Raw genomic sequence first — 22454 nt, forward strand, 5'->3', positions numbered from 1 at the left:
TGAGAAATCGGTAGAGTGTGTTCATTGGGTACCCATACTAGCCACCAGGATCCATGAACATCAACTACTCACAAAACGACATGACCCTCTCTCACTAATATCCTTAGATACAGATAAGGAAGGACACCACTTCGACTGGAACAACACATCAATCTTAGGACAAACCAAATAGAGACACGCATGAGAATCCCTAGAAGCATGGAATTCCAATCGGAACTCGATCAACAAACACATCGAGTTTGACCCCATTTCCCACCCCCTGAGAAAAAGAACAGGAAGTGACATCACCACTGAAAATGACATCACCAACCTAAAGAAACCCAAACATATAAATAGAAAGCAGAAATCATCAGCAGTGCTTCACCTGAGACCCACTGAAGATGTTACCTAGTAGGGTGATGAAACGTCTGGAAATGAATCTGCCAGCTCAGTGAGCAAACCTACATCCAGAACCTGAACCTCAGCTACAAATCTTCTCAAAAACTTGCTGAATGTTAAATGTTATGAAACAACTAAATCACTTGTTGTGTAGCTTCTTAATTTTAGAAATGTAAAGGATGCCCAACAAACAATTTTGGTCATTTTACAAAGTATAAAATTAAAATTTTAAAATACTATTATATGGTTACAGTTCCACTGCAACTGGTGCAAAGCCCGTGATCTACAAAGTTAGCTGTTCAAGATTATTATGCACCATGTGCCCAAACTTTAAATCACTCTCAGGTCGACAACTTCAAAGCAATTAAGGCACAACTTGTGAAAACTAAACTGAGTTAATCCAGAAGCTGCAATATAAATGATCCATTAAATAAAACTTGGATTCTTACTCAAATGGAACATGTTTGATCAGTTAAGTATTACAACAATAAATCAGCTAGTATAGCTAACACCACAGACTGATAGGCAAACGGATGGTGGCAGTAAGTTCCTGAAAATCTCACTGGGAGAAAAGTAATGTTGTTTTAGCTCATTACCTGACATCGTATTTCCAAAATTTAATGATATCCAATATATCTAACAACTTAACATTCATAGAGTCATACAGCATGGAAACAGACCCTTTGGCCCAAGCAGTCCATGCTGAATAAATCTCAAACATCATGTCTTTTATGTGGGTTGAAATATTTCAAGAAGCTTTACTGTTTGACCGTAGTCGCTTCTGTTCTTATTACAGCTGCAGTTTTCACAAGTTATAAATCTAGTACTTTTTCTTACCATGATTGTCCATTTTCTATTTTCAGCTTCTTGGAAGACCAGAGATTTTGGGGAGTAAAATACTTCATCATCAACTTCTTCTGGTTTTCGTGGCAAACAATGCAGGAATATCCAGTTTGGTGCAGCATACTGTCCAGTCTGTAATAACATAAAAAGCATAAGTTATTGAATACACACAATAGACAATAGACAATAGGTGCAGGAGTAGGCCATTCTGCCCCTCAAACCTGCACCACCATTCAATATGATCATGGCTGATCATCCTTAATCAGTATCCTGTTCCTGCTTTATCTCCATAACCCTTGATTCCACTATCCTTGAGAGCTCTATCCAACTCTTTCTTAAATGAATCCAGAGACTGGGCCTCCACTGCCCTCTGGGTCAGAGCATTCCACACAGCCACCACTCTCTGGGTGAAGAAGTTTCTCCTCATCTCTGTCCTAAATGGTCTACCCCGTATTTTTAAGCTGTGTCCTCTGGTTCAGCACTCACCCATTAGCAGAAACATGTTTCCTGCCGCCAGAGTGTCCAATCCTTTAATAATCTTCTATGTCTCAATCAGATCCCCTCTCAGTCTTCTAAACTCAAGGGTATACAAGCCCAGTCGCTCCAGTCTTTCAGCGTAAGGTAGTCCCGCCATTCCAGGAATTGACCTCGTGAACCTACGCTGTACTCCTTCAATAGCCAGTTTTAATGCGGAATCTGTTTTGACATTTGCCTACCTTCTCCAGACAGCCTTCAACAAGAAAATGGCACCAACAATGAGCATACCCACTGAAATAAGTTATTAAAAACTCACACAGTTTATAATATATTAAGCTAGTTTGGGCAGCAGTGGTTCAGAATTGACATTGAACATAGCAATGAAATAACTTACTGCAAATGACATAAATGGTTTTGAATGCCAAACTGCTTATGAACCATTTGAGTGCTTTGTTGGATTAAAGCCTTGGCAGTCCCAAAAACTGTCTTAGAAGTGAGTTCATGCCAGGCCATTCCTGAACAAAATGCTACAGAATGTGCTTTTTAACCCTTAGAGACATTAAATTACTTTTGTATGTTTCTTGCTTTCTAAAATAAACACTGCATGCAGTTACACACACCAGCTACCAGAGACCTTTCACTGTTCTAACTAATAGCTAAAAAATAATTACACTGCTTATAACAAGCAAATTACATTATCACCATGATGGTCAACATCAGTGATATGGGCTGTATCCACAATGCTCCTATTCCTAAGCATTAAATGAATACTTATTGGAAACGCTACCTCCAATTTGTGAAGTATTTCTTTTGAGGTTAATGATGCATTATGGTTTATCGTTCCACAGACTAGATACCGATACCTAAAAGCCATTTATCAAGTGCAAACCTGAATGCATTATATGCGATTTGGTTATGTGTCACTTCCAAACTCCTTTCTCTCATTTTAACTGTCAGAACAATATTCATCCTCACCTTTGTATGCTACAATGGGAAAGATCTTGAATGCAGGATTAATGAAGGAGAATGACGGTCCTTACTGCAAAACTGGCCAATACAAGGAGTAGAACACAGCCAAGGAAGAGAATATGGTTTATTTGAGATGCAGTGTGGAGGTGGACTTAAAAGCTGGAAGTAATTCTAACGGGTTGTGTTTTCTTGCGTGATTATGTTCCTCTCAGCTCATTACATATGTGCACACAGATAAAAGGCCAAAGTTTATGAGCAGGAAGTTAGCCCCTTCACTGAATCCTTCCAGGTTCCGACAGTTGAGCGTTCACATTTTACAGGGTACATGGGCAACATGTTGCTCTATGCAACACAGGAATATCATTCACTATCCCTTGGAGATGTCAAAGCCTGACACCGCACGTTAGCAGCACCTACCTAGTGGTTCTTTCAAAGGTTGTCCTGCAGAACTGGGAGGTTCTTTTCCCCAAGGGTGGCAACATGAGGCATTCTGAATGAGGAAAGCAGCCTGGACAGAGGTCAGTGTCAATTGGCTCTGGAGAATTTGGCTCCAGTCCTGCAAAAGGTTATATGATCTGCTGTCAGACAAAAGAAATAGAAACTGCTGGAAAGGTTCAGCAGGTCTGGCAGCATCTGTGGAGAGAAATCAGAGTTAATATTTTATGTCAAGTGACGCTTCGTCAGAACCATTCTGATGAAGGATCACTCGATCTGAAACGTTAACTCTGCTTTCTCTCCTTGATGCTGCCAGAGCTCCTGAACCTTTCCAGCAGTTTCTATTTTCTGTTTCTGATTTACAGAATCCATAGTTCTTTTGGTCTTTATTTAGTAATGATGCTGTGTGGTGCTAGGGTATGCACCACTGACTCCTCAATGCTTCTTGTCCCTCTGAGTGCGAGTTCACATTGTAAAGCTATCACATGCACAGGACTGTCACATAGGATTGGGTGTGAAACATTGGAGTCAGATGCTTTGTGCAAGCACAGAAATACAGAATTGTTGCAGGCCAAAAGTAGGAAGTGAGGACTGCAGATGCTGGAAAGTCAGAGTCGAAAAGTGTGGCACTGGATAAGCACAACAGATCAGGCAGTACCCGAAGAGCAGGAGAATCAACATTTTGGGCATCAGGCCTTCATCAGGAATGAGGGGGTGGGGGACCGGGAGATCAGAGATATATAGGAGGGTGGGGGTGAAGGTGGGTGGAAGGTAGATGGGAAGGCAATAAGTAGATGCAGGTGGGGGGTGATGGCGATAGGTCAGGGGGAGGGTGGAGCAGACAGGTGAGAAGGAAGATGGACAGGTCGGACTGTTCAAGAGGGTAGTGCCGAGTTGGAGGGCTGGATTTGAGTTGAGGTGGGGAGGTAGGGAGATAAGGAAATTAGTGAAGTCTTGACCCTCCAACCAATCGTCCCATTTCCGAGCACTTGGTCTATATCCCTCTAAACCCCTCCTATTTATATACTCATCCATATGCTTTTTAAATAATGCAATTGGACCAGCCTCCACCACTTCCTCTGGCAGCTCATTCCATACACGTACCACCCTCTGTGTGAAAAAGTTGCCCTTAGGTCCCTTTCATATCTTTCCCCTCTCACCCTAAACCAATGCCCTCTAGGTCTGGACTCCCCCACCCCAGGGAAAAGACTTTGTCCATTTATCCTATCCATGCCCCTCATGATTTTATAAATCTGTAGAAGGGCACCCCTCAGCCTTTGATGCTGGAGAAAACAGCCCCAGCCTATTCAGCCTCTCCCCATAGCTCAAATCCTCCAACCCTGGCAACATCCTTGTAAATCTTTTCTGAACCCTTTCAAGTTTCACAACATCCTTCCAATAGGAAGGAGACCAGAATTGCACGTAGTATTCCAAAAGTGGCCGAACAAACGTCCTGCACAGTTGCAACATGACCTCCCAACTGCTGTACTCAATACTATGACCAATAAAGGAAAGCATACTAAACACCTTCTTCACTATCCTACCAACCTGCGACGCTACCTCCAAGGAGCCATGAACTCCAAGGTCTCTTTGTTCAGCAACACTTCCTAGGACCTTACCATTAAGTGTATAAGTTCTGATAAGATTTGCTTTCCCAAAATGCAGCATCTCACATTTATCTAAATTAAACTCCACCTCCCACTCCTCAGTCCATTGGCCCATCTGGTCAAGATCCTGTTGTAATCTGAGGTAACCTTCTTTGCTGTCCACTACACCTCCAATTTTGGTGTTATCTGCAAACTTACTAACTATACCTGCTATGTTCATATCAAAATCATTTATATAAATGATGAAAAGTAGTGGACCGATTCTTGTGGCACTCCACTAGTCACAGGCCTCCAGTCTGAAAAACAACCATCCATCTCCACCCTCTGTCTTCTACCTTCAAGCCAGTTCTGTATCCAAATGGCTAGTTCTCCCTGTGTTCCGTGAGATCTAACCTTGCTAATCAGTCTCCCATGGGAACCTTGTCGAATGCCTTACTGAAGTCCATATAGATCACATCTACCGCTCTGCCCTCATCAATGCTCTTTGTTACTTTTTCAAAAAACTCAGTCAAGTTTGTGAGACATGATTTCCCATGCACAAAGCCATGTTGACTATCCCTAATCAGCCCATGCCTTTCCAAATTCGTGTAAATCCTATCCCTCAGGAATCCCTCCAGCAACTTGCCCACCACCAACGTCAGCCTCGCCGGTCTATAGTTCCCTAGCTTGTTCTTACCACCTTTCTTAAATAACAGTACATGTTAGCCAACTTCCAGTCTTCTGGCACCTCACCTGTAATTATCGATGATACAAATATCAGCTAAAGCTATCTCATGTCCCCTTTTTGGCATCCTGACTTTCCCTCTTAGACAGGGAATTCCAGGATTTTGACCCAGTGAAGGAACAGTGATTTATTTCCAAGTCAGGATAATGAGTGGCTTGGAGGGGAACTTGAAGGTGGTGGTGTTTCCATATATCTGGCGCTCTTGTCTTTCTAGAAGAAGTGGTTGTGGGTGTGGAAGGTGTTATTTGAGGATCTTTGGTGAATTTCTGTAGTGCATCTTGGAGATAGTACACACTGCTGCTCCTAAATGTTGGTGGTGGAGGGAGTGGATACTTGAGAATGTCATGTCAATCAAGTGGGTTACTTTGTCCTGGATGGTGTCAAGCTTCTTGAGTGTTTTTGGAGCTGTATCCATCCAGGCAAATGGGGAGTATTCCTGACTTGTGACTTGTGTGGGCGGGAGTAACCGTGAGGTTTTGACATATTTTTGGTGCATAGATTGTGTCATGCCTCCTCATTGGCCCCGCTGGTAATCTCAGTAGCCCTTGGCTGCTGAGTGACATAATGACTGAGAAAAAGTACGACACTGCTGTGGTCTGCTTAGACCTTGGTATCACTTTCAACAAAGAATGAGTTTTCCATGTTCAATGGAGCAGTCTGGCTGGGAAGCACCCTGGATAAACAACTTCCCCGCAGTCTCGTCCACAACTACGAGCTATGTTATTAAGTTGTAAATGCACCTGCTCTTCAAAGCTGGCAACAAGATCAGTCTCAAATCAAACCGAGGCAGTGATCTTGGGATGATACCTCTTGCTTTACTTGGAGCCGAGTTCAGCTATTCCTCCCAGGGAGCCGACTAGTCCAGTAGTGGATGACACTGATAATGTTGTTGAAAGACCCCTGTGGGCAGCCCATCCACTGGATGATATACGCATCACTACCCAAACCTTTCACAACAAGGATTATCAAATGTCGAAACTGGGCACAGAGTATTCGGCAAACAAGACCGAAATCGAGATCGATGGTATGACAACCGAGACAACTGTCATCATGGAAGGAGTTGTTATTGAACCAGTATATGACAGAACATCTGTCTGAGAGATTATTATCCATTACTCTCGACGGGTTGCTCTGCACAGACTGCGATGCCCTCTTCCCCACGATGAGCCTGTTTCAGGAGGCCTCACCTTCATTCCCCTACGCTCTCGGATTAATGAGTTCAACACGCGGCGTGACATCGAACAATTCTTCCGCCGCCTTCGCCTCTGTGCCTACTTCTTTAACCAAGACTCTCGCCCACCCTCTGACGACCCCTTCTCCCGCCTCCAACACACCCCATCCACCTGGACACCCCGTGCTGGCCTCCTACCTGCCCTCGACCTCTTCATAGCCAACTGCCGCCGCGATATTAACCGCCACCTGAACTCCCCCACCCCTCTCACCCACTCCAACCTCTCACCCTCGGAACGCGCAGCCCTCCACTCCCTCCGTTGCAACCCCAACCTCACTATCAAACCAGCAGACAAGGGAGGCGCGGTAGTAGTTTGGCGCACCGACCTCTACACCGCTGAGGCCAAACGCCAGCTCGCAGATACCTCCTCCTACTGCCCCCTTGACCATGACCCCATCCCCCTCCACCAAACCATCATCTCCCAGACCGTCCATAACCTCATCACCTCGGGGGATCTCCCATCCACTGCCTCCAACCTCATAGTCCCACAACCCCGCACCGCCCGCTTCTACCTCCTGCCCAAAATCCACAAACCTGACTGCCCCGGCCGACCCATTGTCTCCACCTGCTCCTGCCCCACCGAACTCATCTCCGCATACCTTGACACCGTCCTGTCCCCCTTAGTCCAAGAACTCCCCACGTACGTTCGGGACACCACCCATGCTCTCCACCTGCTCCATGATTTTCGCTTCCCCGGTCCCCAACGCCTTATTTTCACCATGGACATCCAGTCCCTGTACACCTCCATCCCCCATCACGAAGGACTCAAAGCCCTCCGCTTCTTCCTTTCCCGCCGTACCGACCAGTACCCTTCCACTGACACCCTCCTTCGAATGACTGAACTGGTCCTCACCCTGAACAACTTCTCTTTCCAATCCTCCCACTTCCTCCAAACGAAAGGAGTAGCCATGGGCACACGCATGGGCCCCAGCTATGCCTGCCTCTTCGTAGGATATGTGGAACAGTCCATCTTCCGCAACTACACTGGCCCCACCCCCCACCTTTTCCTCCGCTACATCGATGACTGTATCGGCGCCACCTCGTGCTCCCACGAAGAGGTTGAACAGTTCATCCACTTCACCAACACCTTCCACCCCGACCTCAAATTCACCTGGACCGTCTCAGATTCCTCCCTCCCTTTCCTCGACCTTTCTATTTCTATCTCAGGCGACCGAATCAACACGGACATCTACTACAAACCGACCGACTCCCACAGCTACCTGGACTACACCTCCTCCCACCCTGCCCCCTGTAAAAACGCCATCCCATTCTCCCAATTCCTTCGACTCCGCCGCATCTGCTCCCAGGAGGACCAGTTCCAAAAACGCACAACCCAGATGGCCTCCTTCTTCAAGGACCGCAATTTCCCCCCCGACGTGGTCAACGATGCCCTCCACCGCATCTCTTCCACTTCCCGCTCCTCCACCCTTGAGCCCCGCCCCTCCAACCGCCACCAGGACAGAACCCCACTGGTCCTCACCTACCACCCCACCAATCTCCATGTACAGCGCATCATCCGCCGTCATTTCCGCCACCTCCAAACGGACCCCACCACCAAGGATATATTTCCCTCCCCTCCCCTATCAGCATTCCGTAAAGACCACTCCCTCCGTGACTCCCTCGTCAGATCCACACCCCCCACCAACCCAACCTCCACTCCCGGCACCTTCCCCTGCAACCGCAGGAGGTGCAAGACTTGCGCCCACACCTCCCCCCTCACCTCCCTCCAAGGCCCCAAGGGATACTTCCATATCCGCCACAGATTCACCTGCACCTCCACACACATCATCTATTGCATCCTCTGCACCCGATGTGGCCTCCTCTATATTGGGGAGACAGGCCGGCTACTTGCGGAGCGTTTCAGAGAACACCTCTAGGACACCCGGACCAACCAACCCAACCACCCTGTGGCTCAACATTTCAACTCCCCCTCCCACTCCACCAAGGATATGCAGGTCTTTGGACTCCTCCATCGCCAGACCACAACAAAACGACGGTTGGAGGAAGAGCACCTCATCTTCCGCCTAGGAACCCTCCAACCACAAGGGATGAACTCGGATTTCACCAGTTTCCTCATTTCCCCTCCCCCCACCTTGTCTCAGTCAAATCCATCAAATTCAGCACCGCCTTCCTAACCTGCAATCTTCTTCCTGACCTCTCCGCCCCCACCCCAGTCTGACCTATCACCCTCACCTTGACCTCTCTCCACCTATCACATTTCCGACGCCCCTCCCCCAAGTCCCTCCTCCCTACCTTTTACCTTAGCCTGCTGGACAAACTTTCCTCATTCCTGAAGAAGGGCTTATGCCCGAAACGTCGATTCTCCTGTTCCCTGGATGCTGCCTGACCTGCTGCGCTTTTCCAGCAACACATTTTCAGCTCTGATCTCCAGCATCTGCAGACCTCACTTTCTCCTCAGATCCATATGACCAAGGTGCATCAAATTAAGAACATTCGGACAAAATGTTCTCGCTGCGATAAAGTATGACAGTACAACACAATCTTCTGCCATTACCACACGTGCAAGGGTAAGAAACCCCCTCGAGCAGGGGACTTTGCATGCAGTGCATGTGACCAACAGTTTACAACCCAGGCTGGACTTGATCAACACGAGAAACATCAACATTCTACAGAATGAAAATCGCCTCAAAACAGCACTCAAGGTCAAAGCAAATGGAGGAGAAGCAATCGCATATGGTCACAGGAGGAGGTTGCACTCCTGAGGGAATTAGAAAAGAGATTTGCAGGATGCAAATTCATTAATGAAGAGATCGCTAGCATCCTTAAAACAAAAACACCCCAGCAAATCTCTGACAAATGCAGAAATCTTGCGAACACTCCACCGAGGTCCTAATCCCAAATGATACGAGTATGACTGATGATTCACACGAATCTGAGGCAGAGAGTGTTCAGGATAATGCCAATGAACCAAACCCACACCAAAGAGCTAACCGCAGAACACCGACTTCAATCCCTAAGCATTGGGACATAGATGACCAGCTATAACAAGCTGAGGAGCTTTTGAGCAGGAGGAGTGACTTGGACACACTAGCCCTAGGGATTGGATTAATGGAGAGTATTACCGACCTAGTAAAGAATGGTGGGGATGGACAGAATAAATGGAAAAAGCCTCAAGGAGGCCAGACTAAAAAAGACACAAAGACAGGCAACAACACCAGCGCAAAGAAAAGATGGGCAACACGTAGAGCTCTGTTCAGAGCAACGCAGCAGCTCTACAAAACCAACCGGTGCCAGCTAGCTCGAGAGATCACGGGGGCATCAACATCATCCACTTGTCCTCTCCCAACATAGGAACTGGAGGCATGTTTCCGAGATACATTGTCTGTACCAAATCATAAATCCAACATTAGCAAATGCACCCCATATACCGGGAACGTAGATGATGGATCCTTGATGAAACCCATAGAGGTAGAAGAGGTCAAGAAAGCCATCAAGGGAATAAATGAGCACAGTGTCGCTGGACCAGATGGCCTGAAACTGAGTGATATAAGATCCGTTCATGAGGAGGAGGAAACTCGCCTACCCTGACTCTTCACTCTATGGTTAAGATCAAGCACGATACCGGAATCGTTAAAAAAAGAGTCGAATGGTCTTGCTTCCTAAGTGCGACGATGAAGACCACCTGAAAATCATTGACAACTGGTGGCCAATAACCATTGGTCTTATGCTGCTAAGAATGTTAACAAAAATAATGGCAAAATGCCTCAGTGAAACTGTCAAAATTAACAACAGACAGAAGGGGTTTACAGCAGCCACTCCCAGCTGCAATGAAACATTATCATCCTCAAGAACATAATTAAGGGACTGAAGCATAACCGTAAGGACCTTGCAGTTCAACTCGGTTGGACACAAATTACTATTGAAAACGCTGCAGACAGCACATTTCCCAATATCCTTTTGTAGACCTGATCAAGGATCTCTACACTGGCAACACAACAGTGATAGAAGGGAATGGAACTTATAACACTCCAATAAACATTGAGAGGGGCATAAAGCAGGGTGATCCACTCTCATCCATATTATTTAACATCGCTATGGATCCTTTGATATGCTCTCTGGAGAAGGCCAACTCAGGGGTCGCCATGCCCCTGGGGGGCAGAAGAGTCAACAACTCGACTTTAGCCTTTGCAGATGACATTGCCCTTCTGAGTGACTCTCACACCAGTATGGGGAGGAGTCTGAAGCTGCTCCAGTCATACGGGCCTCAATATTAACATCGCGAAGACAAAAGGCTTCCACTTTATGTTCAAGAGGAAGACCTTCCTGTACAATCACTTTGCTAACTGGACGCTGCATAACAAGTCTATATCCTATATACCCCCAGATGATACTGAGAAATATCTGGGTGCCCGAATCGACCCATGGGCAGGTGTGTCAAAAGGAGAATGGGAGGAAAGGCTTAAGACATGGGTGAAAGGAATACAGGCAGTAGCTCTCCGACCGAGGCAATGCCTGGAAATCCTAAAAACTCATGTCATCACCAGATTGTATTTTCACTTGCTCCTGATTGAAGCATCTCAAAGCACATTCATAAAACTGGACCAGATTATACGCAATGCCACAAAAGAATTCCTACACCTACCGCCTCATACCAATGATGGGATCCTGCATGCCAGCAACAGGAATGGTGATCTGGGCTTGCCAAAACTAAAAGTGCAGATTCCATCCACGATTCTACGCAAATGTGAGGCACTCGAGATGTCTAATGATGTGATCATACAGGCTTCCTTTCAATATAGAGGAGAATGCAACAGAGACACCGTTACAGGACTGCGAGAACTCAAAGTCGTCAAGGAAATCGAAGATTTCCTTCCCGGTAGCCAAAGTGGCATCGAAGGGGAAATGGACGCAATTATGCCAGCACTTTAAGAGGCAGACGCTGGGTGACAGAAACCGCCCAACAGGTATGCAGGATGGAGAGAATGGGAGTTCGAAAGGTGGCGAAGGCTTCAATGTCAAGGGGCAGGCATTAAGTATTACAATGATGACAAAATCTCAAACTCTTGGTTGAAACTAACAATTCATCTAAAATCCTCACAGTTTATAAACAGCTTGCTCCTGTGGAGTAATCCATACCCGACAAGATCCACCCTATCACGGGGAAGACCAATCAGAATCAAAACTTGCCAAAGATGTGAGATGGAAATCAAAACCATTTCACACATCTCAGGTTGTTGCCCATTCGTTAAAAATGCTTGAATAAAATGCCATAATAAGATCGTAGACCAGTTGCAGCAGCATGTCAGTAAGTACGGCTGGACATAATACATTGTGCCGAGATTGGTTGCAAAAGATGGCTCACCATGGAAACCTGATCTCATATTTAAGAAAGATCAAAACATCACGGTGGTCGATGTTACAGTGTGGTACAAAAATGACAGCAAAGCTCTGGAAATGGTGTAGCAGGGGAAAAAAACCGAAATACAACCACCTTAACGCCGAGATAATAGAATTGACGGGAGGCTCTGCGCCGAAGTACTTTGGCTTTGTGATGGGCACTTGGGGCAAGTGGCTGAGTTTGAATAACAGCCTCAGGAAATTTCTCGGCATTGAACAATGCAAACATTCATCCAGGCTCACCTTATCACTGACATTCAAATTACTACAACTCTCCAGTGATAAGTGAGCAAAATACTGCAGACTGGCTCCGGCCGGAGACAAGTACCGGCCAAACCCCACCAAAAAAAAATTTAAACAAAAATTAAAGAAAAACAGGGGTGCCAGTCCATTAAAACCAAGATCAGTTACGACACCGAACTGATGCAGTAAGTCATATTTTGAGCCTCATGTAATGCCAGTACAACCGGGACCCTGGCCTGTGGTAATGCTAGGAAGTACACATTGTCGACGAGCGATGTAAAGACTCGGAAAAGGCACTCATGTGAGTGTTTCAAAGTAGATGGTGGACAGGCTTTGTGGGGGTCAGGAGGTGAGTTACTTGCTGCAGTATTCGTTGCGTCTGACCTGCTCATGTAGCCACTTGTGTTTATATGGCAAGTCTAGTTGAGTTTCTAGTCAGTGATAACCTCCGGATGTTGATAGTGGGGGATTCAGTGATAGTAAGATGATTGAATGTCATGGGCGGTGGTTAGATTCTCTCTTATTGGTGATAGTTATTGCCTGGCATTTGTGTGGTGCAAATGTTACTTGCCCCATGTCAGCCCAAGCCTGGATATTGTCCGGAACTTGTTGCATTTGAACATGGACTGCTTCAGTACCTCAAGAATTGCAAATGGTGCTGAACATTGTGCAATCATTGGCGAACATCCCTACTTCTGACCTTATAATGGAAGGAAGTTCATTGATGAAGTAGCTGAAGGTGGTTGGGTCTAGGCCCTACCCAGAGGAACTCTTGTCCAGATGTCCTGGAGCTGAGATGACTGACCTCTAACAACCACGACTGACTTCCTATGTGCCAGGATTGACTCCAACCAATGGGGGGTTTGCTCCCAATACCCATTGACTCCAGTTTTGCTGGGGCTCTTTGATGCCACAATGTAGGTTCAATGCAGCCTTGATGTCAAGGGCTGTCAGTCTCATCTCACCTCTGGAATTCATCTCTTTTGTCTATGTTTGAATCAAGACTGTAATGAGGTCAGGAGTGAGTGGCCCTGGTGGAACCCAAAGTGGGTGTCACTGAGCAGGTTATTATTGAGTAGGTGCTGCATTATTAATGACACCCCATCACATTACTAATGGAATGGGAATTGGCTGAGTTGGATTTGTTCTGTTTTTTTATGTACAGGACATACTTGGGCAATTTTCCACATTGTTGGGTAGGTACCAGTGTTCTAACTGTACTGGAACAGCTTGGCTAAGGAAGTGGCAAATTCTGGAGCACAAGTCTTCAGTACTATTGCTGAAATGTTGTCAGGGCTCGTAGCCTTGGCAGTATCTAGTGTCTCCAACTGTTTCTTGATATCACGTGGAGTGAATTGAATTGGCTGAAGACTGGTATCTGTTATGTTGGGAACCACTGGAGGAGGCCATGATGGATCATCCACATGGTACTTCTGGCTGAAGATGGCTGTAAAAGCTTCAGCCTTGCGTTTTGCACTGATGTGCTGGCCTCTTTCATCGTTGAGGATGGGGATATTTGTGGAGCCTCATCTTCCAGTGCATTGTTTAATTGTCCACCAGCATTCACAACTGGCTGTGCCAGGATGGCAGAGCTTAGACTTGATCCATTGGTTGTGGAATTGGTTAACTATGTCTATCTCTTGCTGCTTATGCTGTTAGGTGTGCGAGTAGTCCTGCTTGGTAGCTTCACCAGTTTGGCACCTCATTTTCAGGTATGTTGGTGCTGCTCTTGGCATGCCCTCCTGCACCATCCATTGAACCAGGATTGATTCCCCCTTCTTGACGGTAATGGGGTTACAGATTGTGCTGGAGTTTCATTCTGCGGAGGTTGATGGCCCACAGTGCCTCATGGATGCCGAATTTTGAGTTGCTAGATCTAGATCTGTTTGAAATCTGTCCCACTCAGCATGGAGATAGTGCCACACAACACAATGGATGTTAGTCTCAATGAGAAGGCGGGACTTTGTCACCCCCAGAACTGTGCTGTGGTCACTCTTACCGATACTGCCATGGACAGATGCATCTGCATCTGGCAGGTTGGTAAGGATGAGGTCAAGTATGCTATTTAGGAGCAAGTGAGAACAGCAGGTCAGACAGCATCCAAGGAACAGGAAAATCGACATTTCGAGCATGAGCCCTTCATCAGATTTACTAACCTGCTGTGCTTTTCCAGCACCACACTCTCAACTCAAGTATGTTTTTTCTCTGTTGGTTCCCTCATCACTTGCTGCAAACCCAATCTAGCAGCTCTGTCCTTTAGGACCCAAACAGCTCAATCAGTAATACTGCTGCTGAGCCATTCTTGGTGATGGACACTGATATTCACCACTGAGAGTACAGCTTGTGCCCTTGCCATCCTCAGTGTTCCCTCCAAGTATTGCTCAACATGAACGATTATCAATTTATCTGCTGAGGGAGGACAGTACATGATAATCAGTAGGAGGTTTCCTTGCCCAAATTTAACCTGAAACCATGAGACTTCATGGGGTTTGGAATCAATGTTGAGGACATCCAGGACAACTCCCTCCCAAATTTTATACCATCATCCGACCACGTCTGCTGGGTCTGTCCTGCCGGTGGTAAAAACAGTGACCCACTGGGAGACCAAATGAACAAACCAAGTTTGAAATCTCAACCAATCCAATCAAGTTGATGTAAAGTTCATTGTGAGTGAGATGCAGGTACAAGTCGAGATGCCCTACAGGCTGCAAACTTCAGATTACCACCAGCCAAGCCCCTAGATATTGTAAAAAGCAAGTGATTGAAGCTGGTATAGAGATTATAGAAAGGCAAAAGATCTCAGGACGCAAATCTGCTGTCAACACCAAAGCAGTTTATGAACCTAGTTTAGAATGACTGGAGTGAATGTGGAAGGTGTATATGTTGCCACTTCAATTCTTATACTGTTGTTTCATATTGAACTTGTAACAGAATGCTCACTGTAAAAAGAAAATGGTATATGCTTTAATTCTTCATGTGGGGACATGTTACATTAGTGACAAATATGGACTTTCAGTTTTAACTTTATTCACTAGATTGTGATGCATGAGATGTTCGTGGACTAAAATGGTTTAAAAATGGTCAAATACAAATGGTCAAATGGTTGAAAATGGCTTCTGTAATCACCTGACCACAGTTTGAGGCCCGTCAAGGAGATCAATATGGAATAAGCAAAATCATTTGCATGGAAATTACCCATTTATTTAGACACATTGAAACCAGGCCCCTAAGTCAGTGGCAAGAGATTCACATCTCTTACTGTAATTCATAATTTGATATATTGTGAACTTGGGAAGACAATGGAGCCAAACTTGGAAATATATAAATGAACTATATTTCAGTAGTTGCTCTTTAGCAGAAGAGAAGTGAGAAGCAAAATGAATTTGTAACATGAGCTGGAATTCTCTCACTCCCTGTTTCTCCCAGTATCTCCAAAGCAAATTAGAGAAACAACTGATCACCAAGAATTCAAGGATATCTGCAGATTCCATTATTACAGAGTATACAGGACAATTACTCAACATCAGTGGATTCAGGTTAAAAATATAATACTTCAAGCATGTTAAGTACTTTTAAGTCCATGGCCTTTATTCTTTCTGTCTGTTTCATACACACTTTCCCTTTCTGAACCTTATAGCTCTATTTGTGTGTAATTGATATCATGTTTATTACCTTCTCTCGGCTTTAGTAGCTCATAAGTTTCCTCTTTCACTCACTCAGTGAAATCTTGCATCCATTTCCTTCATTTGGATTTAGCTAACAACATTTTTAATTCAATTATGATAGCTGAGTCATATAAAGAAATAAAACTATTTGTTGTAACTGATTGAATGGAGGTGGTTAAAAAGAGGGAGCCAGATTACACTTCTGCATAATGATATTTGCAGCTATCTCATGAGAAAGCCTCCAAACCGCTACTCCAGCTTCACATCAAGCATCAACAGCTTAGTAAAACCTCGGGTAAGGGCGGTAAGTTCATGACATGAACTAATTCTTGTATTTTTTTTAATGTGGCCTCTAGATTCCACTCCTGAGACAGATGTAAGCAAAAAGAGTCCCAGCCCCAAAGGTTCACCCCTCGAGCCACACTCTGAGGAGGAACAGTCACGAACATTAGAGGGTGCACCATCAAGACCTTCTTCACTAGCCTTCACCAGCACAGACACTCACCTTGGTGGGTAAAAGTGTCCCTTGAATTTTCTTTTCTGCTACATGGGTCTCTGAAGTTGATTGCATAAATGGAACATCAGAACAACACTGCATATATGCAGCCTTGTGGCTTGGAGGCAACATTTTTGGACAAGCTAGAGTAAGCTCAGGGTCACATTTTGGTGAGTACAGCCCTATGTTAGCTCCCATCTACAGAAGGGAGAAATGGTCAAAATCCCTGACATTTGGAGGACAACTGGAGAACAGGCCCCTGCTGACAGCACAGCTGATGGAGTTGCAAAGGCAAAGGGGAATGTCTAATTAGAGATCATGCATGGACTCAAGTAAAGGGCTGTCCGAATCTGATGTTGTGGTTCCAGCATTCAAGATTGCTTTGCCTCACCAGCTGGTAATGTTTGTGAATTGCATATACTTCTGCTGTCATCTCCTTTGTACCTAGTGACGAAAACAAAAAATGCGGTGTGTATTTCTATTTTCATGTGTGTTGTTGATGCTGTTCTTTTGATCCTGCCTGGTTTTAGGAACTGACAGGACAAATAGATTGTGTCCCTAGAGGTGCACTTTTGCTAAGCAAGTGTGAGGGATTTAGAAATTGAATCAATGGACATTCATTTTGGTAGATTCAAAATTACTGGAGGGATCATACAACTGCTGAACATCCTGAAGCTCAGGCTGCAAAATGATTTTTCCATTTTTTTATAAACTCACCTTATTGAATGGTTCAAATTATGCAAGAAGCCCAACCAGGTCCAATTCCCTGTTCTTCTTTCCCAGTATTGTATTGTAAATGTGTTGCAGTTAACAATGCTTCTTAGAAATCTGTGAAAACGCTACTATATCACTGGTCAAGTACAATATTACATTAGCATGAGTAACTAACGTTCACAACCTTGGTGAAATTAGATCAATTCTAGTTAATTTAGGAATTGGAAAACTATTTAGTACAGAGGTGAAAAGCTGGGATGCATATGATGGGGAAGTAATTGACCGAGGCAGGAAATCAAAGGAATAATTACCTGATCTGATGAAAATTGCTGTCTATGCTTTGCACTTTACATTTTTCAGATTTCACAGATCTTACCTTCATGGTGATTTGATAACCATGAAATGCTTTCAGCCTCTCAGCTTTCTCCTCTTCTTGTCCCATGCTGACCCACGTATCTGTTACCAGAACATTAGCTCCACTTGCTGCTTCCAGGGGATCGTTAGTGAAAAACATCTTGGTTCCACACTAATTTCAAGAACAATTGAAAAAGGAAAAGCTCTTTGAAATAAAGAACTTCATCCACAAAATGGAAATACCACCAAAACTTGAAATCCTACCTTTTCTGACAATGACTTGGCAAATGTGGTAACAGTAGCATCAGGTTCGAAGCCCTATAAAGAAAACATAACACATAGATCTTTTCCATTGATGATGCAGGCTAATGATAGAATAAGTTTGCAAAAAGACATGAAATGGATCCTCTCTGTAATTGTCAAACATTCACAGTCCACTAGGCAGAAGAGCTAATAGAAAACTTTGATAAATATTGCTATCTCAAACTAAATAATCCTAACCAGAAGGATTGGAGTTTTTTACTCGGCTATGAGATACACAAATTTGTCTGCTTCAGTAAAGAGTATGTTATTCGCTTCTCATGTAGGGAGTGAAAAACAGTAAACAGCAGCATTTGAATAGACTGTACTTAAGCAGTGTGCAATAAAGCTGAACTAATCAGTCTTTGGCATTTGGTTCCCTATACTTCCATTCGTAAAAGTTAAACAAACGTTTAGGTACGTAATGGCAACAAGAGTTTATACCATTCTCCAGAAGATGTGAGCATTAATTTATTATTCTTTACTTAGGAGCAACAGTGATTATCCAAGCACTACAATAAAAGTAGTCAATAGTATATTGGAGCTGAAGGTTTGTGTTATATTATTATTTGGAAACTTCGATTTTAAAATAAAGTAGTTTAAGTTTGATTTGTTAGTTGTTTGCTTGTTAGTTCTATGTTGTGTGGATTAAGACAGCAAGAACATGGTTTTGGTTTAAGTTTAGAATAGTTCTGAAAGTGACATTGAATTGTCTGGAAATCTGTTTAAGTGCACTTAAATGAGACTTTAAAAGACCCCTTCAGTGCTCTAGAAAACAAGAGGAGAGTGAAAAATTGGAAAATAAGGAAACATATTGTTGAATCATTTAGAAGTTAGGAAGAGAAATATTCTAGAAGCAGAAAACCCTAATGTGTCAAAAAGAAAGACCTCTTAAAAAGCTGCCAAATGCATGCTTTTAAGGAGCACATTTTCAGGAGTAAGTGAGCTTTGTTAGCAATTTAAGGATCTCATGAACAGACATCAACTAAAAAGTGAATACAACTGTGCTAGCTGAACAAGGAACAAGATGGAAACAGATTGACCCTTCACTGAGTCTTCGTTATCTGAAAGGCTGTTGTTGAGGGCATAAGTGTTGAATCGGAAAGATGTTGTGAAACTTGAAAGGGTTCAGAAAAGATTTACAAGGATTTTGCCATGGTTGGAGGATTTGAGCTAGAGTGAGGCTGAACAGGCTGGGGCTGTTTTTTCCTGGAGCGTTGGAGGCTGAGGGGTGACCTTATAGAGGTTTACAAAATTATGAAGGGCATGGATAGGGTAAATAGGCAAAGTCTTTTCCCTGGGGTTGGGTAGTCCAGAACTAGAGGGCATAGGTTTAGCGTGAGAGAGGAAAGATATAAAAGAGACCTACGGGGCAACCTTTTCACACAGAGGGTGGTACGGGTATAGAATGAGCTGTCAGAGGAAGTGGTGGATGCTGGTTCAATTGCAACATTTAAGAGCCATTTGGATGGATATATGAATAGTAAGGGTTTGGAGGATATGGGCTGGGTGCTGGCAGGTGAGACTAGATTGGGTTGGGATATCTAGCATGGACGGGTTAGACCGAAGGGTCTGTTTCCATGCTGTAAATCTCTATGACTCTAATTGTTGCCAATTGGCCACTTGAGCATCAGTTGGAGGGAAACATTTACCCCACTGTATCTGGTAACATTTGAATTGCAGAATAACTTTGAAACTGACTTGTACTGAATAGGAGTGCAGCTTAAACAATCTTATCAAGGATATGTTCCATGGTAGGGCATGTTACATCTGCAGCATATTGTTGGTGTGCATTATAGTACTTCAATTAACTGTTAAATTATTTTATTCCAAAATATTTATATGTAAAACTTTTTTTTCAACCAAATTAGGATGATCTGTGAAGTTAGAAATGACTTTTTGAGGTCTAACATAATTTCTTTAAAAAATAGTGTGACAAAGTGAACAACTGATTCCGTTGTCAAATAATGAACAGAAAAGAAATGTTGACTGCAGCTGGATTCCTAAAGGACATATAAAATAATTTTCTTTAATAAAGTTAGCAAGGAGTCAGACATGAGTTTATAATTGTAGAAAGTGCTAACAGACTACTTGTTCTTCCTGTTTTGAAATGATGTATTAGCACCATGTTGTCAGCTTTCAAAAATAGTTCCATAAGATATGGGTGTTATTATTGACCAGTCAGTGGTTAATCTGTCAGGAAGCTTAATAATGTGAATACACACATTTCAATGTTTTTGCATGTTGGGTAAGTTGCATACTTGGTGAAATTTGAGATAACGCTTTCAGTGAGTTCACTCAATCCTTCTGGGGAAATAGCAGCCATTATTATTTCAACAGGTCATATGTTTTCCTGATGTTCCTGCAGGAATTAATACAGTACCACACAATACCAATAATATACATACAGTAAAATTTTAACCAGTGTACATTTATTTTAAAGTTCCCATATTGTAATCAGTCTTATACCTTAGGTGTGGCAACACGAAGATGCATTCCAAGTTTTGGAGCGCTCAACATGAAAGAGTGTAACACATTATTTCCATCTCCTATCCAAGTCACAGTCAAGCCAGTCAATGAGCCAAAATGTTCCTACAAAGGACATGCACAGAATAAATGTTAAAACAGCTATAAATACCTGTATTTCTGAACAGCATTTTAGATATCAAGCATTTACCCAAGAAATAGAGCTAAATTGTCTTGTGGGGTGAAGTTCCAAATGAAAGTGCATCAGAGCTGCACTTTGGCCTGTTGGTAATTTAATCTAATATTGTCACATTTTCTTAAACCACAAGAGTTTTAAAATTGAGGGAAGGGTTCCAGCACTATTTCAAAACAAACCCCATCGGATGTCAGCTGGTGATGGGGTTGGGTGCGGGTGTGGGGGACACGGAGACGGGGATGGAAGAAAGATAATCTCCTACCGTATTTACATGCCTATAACAGCTAAAGAAGCATGTCAATGATAACCTTGGAGTAAAGAATAAAACAGAATTCTGAAAACAATCAATCAGTCAGGAGGTAAAGCAGCAATTATGGAGAAAGAAACATGGGTTATCAATTCAGGTCCATTACCACTTATACCAAGAACCACAAATTCAGTTTATAATGAAGAAAACAGACTGGAGGGTGCTAAACAAATGAGTTTGCAAGGACATAATTTTGTCATGCATACAATTTCTTTACAATTGTGCATGAACTACTCAGATTAATCTGAACATCATTATAATATAAAATAGTTAAATATGTTTTAAGGTCCATAGGGGCTGATCTATACACACAAATTTGTTTAAAAAATCCAGTAAAATGACCCAAAAAATGATTTTCAGACTACTTATTCTCTTTTTCTCTTCTGACAGAGCCCAGGTTTCCAGATGGCTTTTTATCAATTGCTTTGTTGATGCCTTTTTCCAACAACACCTCCCAGTAGTGTTACAATGCTTTTTCTGAGGGGACTCCTATATTTGTGCTGTTTGAAGGAAGAGTGCTGACACATAAATACTTGCATTCACTGACCAGTACATCCAAACGTTCATATAATGCTGGGTGCTTGTGGAGTCAGTGAGATTATGCAGACATTTAAAAGAATAGGTAGAGCCCTATTCTAGAATTCCTGACTCGATTCTTGGCCCCCTCAATTGTCAGCACTGGATGAGCTCCCCCCACCCCCCCCCAGAACTCTTGTCCTGGTTCCATTGCAATGGTAGGCATCGTCCCATCCCTCATAATTTTCATGGAATGAGATTAGGTTTTCGAGGAATCATGGTTCACAGTCTTTCTGAAGAGACACAGACTGTTAACCAAAAGAGTGTAATTTGTTGTTTCTGTCTCTTACCCTAGATGGAGTCAGAGAGTGAGCCAAAATGTTCCTATAAAGCACATGTACAGAAGATGATTAAAGGAGTTTGAAACAACTGTATTTTCTGAACATCAGTTTAAAATGAATCATTTACCACTAAAATAAAACAAAGACACAAAATGTCTTTGGGGTGCGGTTGCAAATGGAAGTTCATCAGAACAGCTGTGGTGAATGCAATGTAAAGGTGTCTGCGCTGTAGCTAAAATATTTAGATAGCTGGTACCTAAACATATATGACTTAGAGCATGATTAGACTTTCTGGGACTTGAGGTTGCGCCACTATTAAATTTTACCATGATTGGTATGACATATATTATCAGAGCTCTACTTTCTTATGTACTTGCCATACAGTTTTGTCAATCAAGAATCTCTCTAACTCAGCCTTAAAAAATATTCTATTTCCCAACCCTCTAATGCTATTTGGGATCAAAGTTCCACAGACTCTCAAATCGCAGAAAAAAGCTTCTCCTTTCAGTCTTAAATGGGTAATCCATTTTCTATATGGTGCCCCCTAAATCTAGTCTGATAAACAAAGAGAAACATCTTTTCAGCATCTACCCTGAACAGTCAGACAGTGTGGTTCACATTGGTATTAGTGACATAATTACAAAAGGAATTGTGGTCTTGCAATCAGCATTTAGGGGGTTGATAGAAAATTAGAAGCAGCTGTCGAAAGTTGTCATCATTGGATTATTCCCAATGCTATGTGCAACGGAATACAGAAATAGGATAAGAGAGATGATTGTGTAACTCGAAGGATGGGTGCAGGAGGTAGGGCTTTAGATTTCTGGGCCACTGGGG

At 43.5% G+C, this 22454-nt stretch overlaps 1 protein-coding gene and 1 pseudogene across 1 annotated transcript in view; one reads left to right on the forward strand and one right to left on the reverse strand.

The window, feature by feature from the left end:
• Positions 1-22454, reverse strand: part of otc (ornithine transcarbamylase) — a 75346-nt gene that overhangs the window by 2971 nt on the left and 49921 nt on the right. The window contains exons 6-9 of the mRNA XM_043700831.2: positions 20264-20386; positions 17759-17812; positions 17517-17666; positions 1216-1353 (exon numbers count right to left, since the gene is read on the reverse strand). Of these exons, the coding sequence (XP_043556766.2) occupies positions 1216-1353; positions 17517-17666; positions 17759-17812; positions 20264-20386 (465 nt within the window). The remainder of the gene's footprint in view (positions 1-1215; positions 1354-17516; positions 17667-17758; positions 17813-20263; positions 20387-22454) is intronic.
• On the forward strand, positions 6403-10481 carry LOC148148541 (uncharacterized; annotated as a pseudogene).

The sequence above is a fragment of the Chiloscyllium plagiosum genome, unplaced genomic scaffold (assembly GCF_037043375.1).
Source record: "Chiloscyllium plagiosum isolate Xiang-an unplaced genomic scaffold, Cpla_swu_hap1 HiC_scaffold_12, whole genome shotgun sequence".
In the NCBI taxonomy this organism is placed as follows: Eukaryota; Metazoa; Chordata; class Chondrichthyes; order Orectolobiformes; family Hemiscylliidae; genus Chiloscyllium; species Chiloscyllium plagiosum.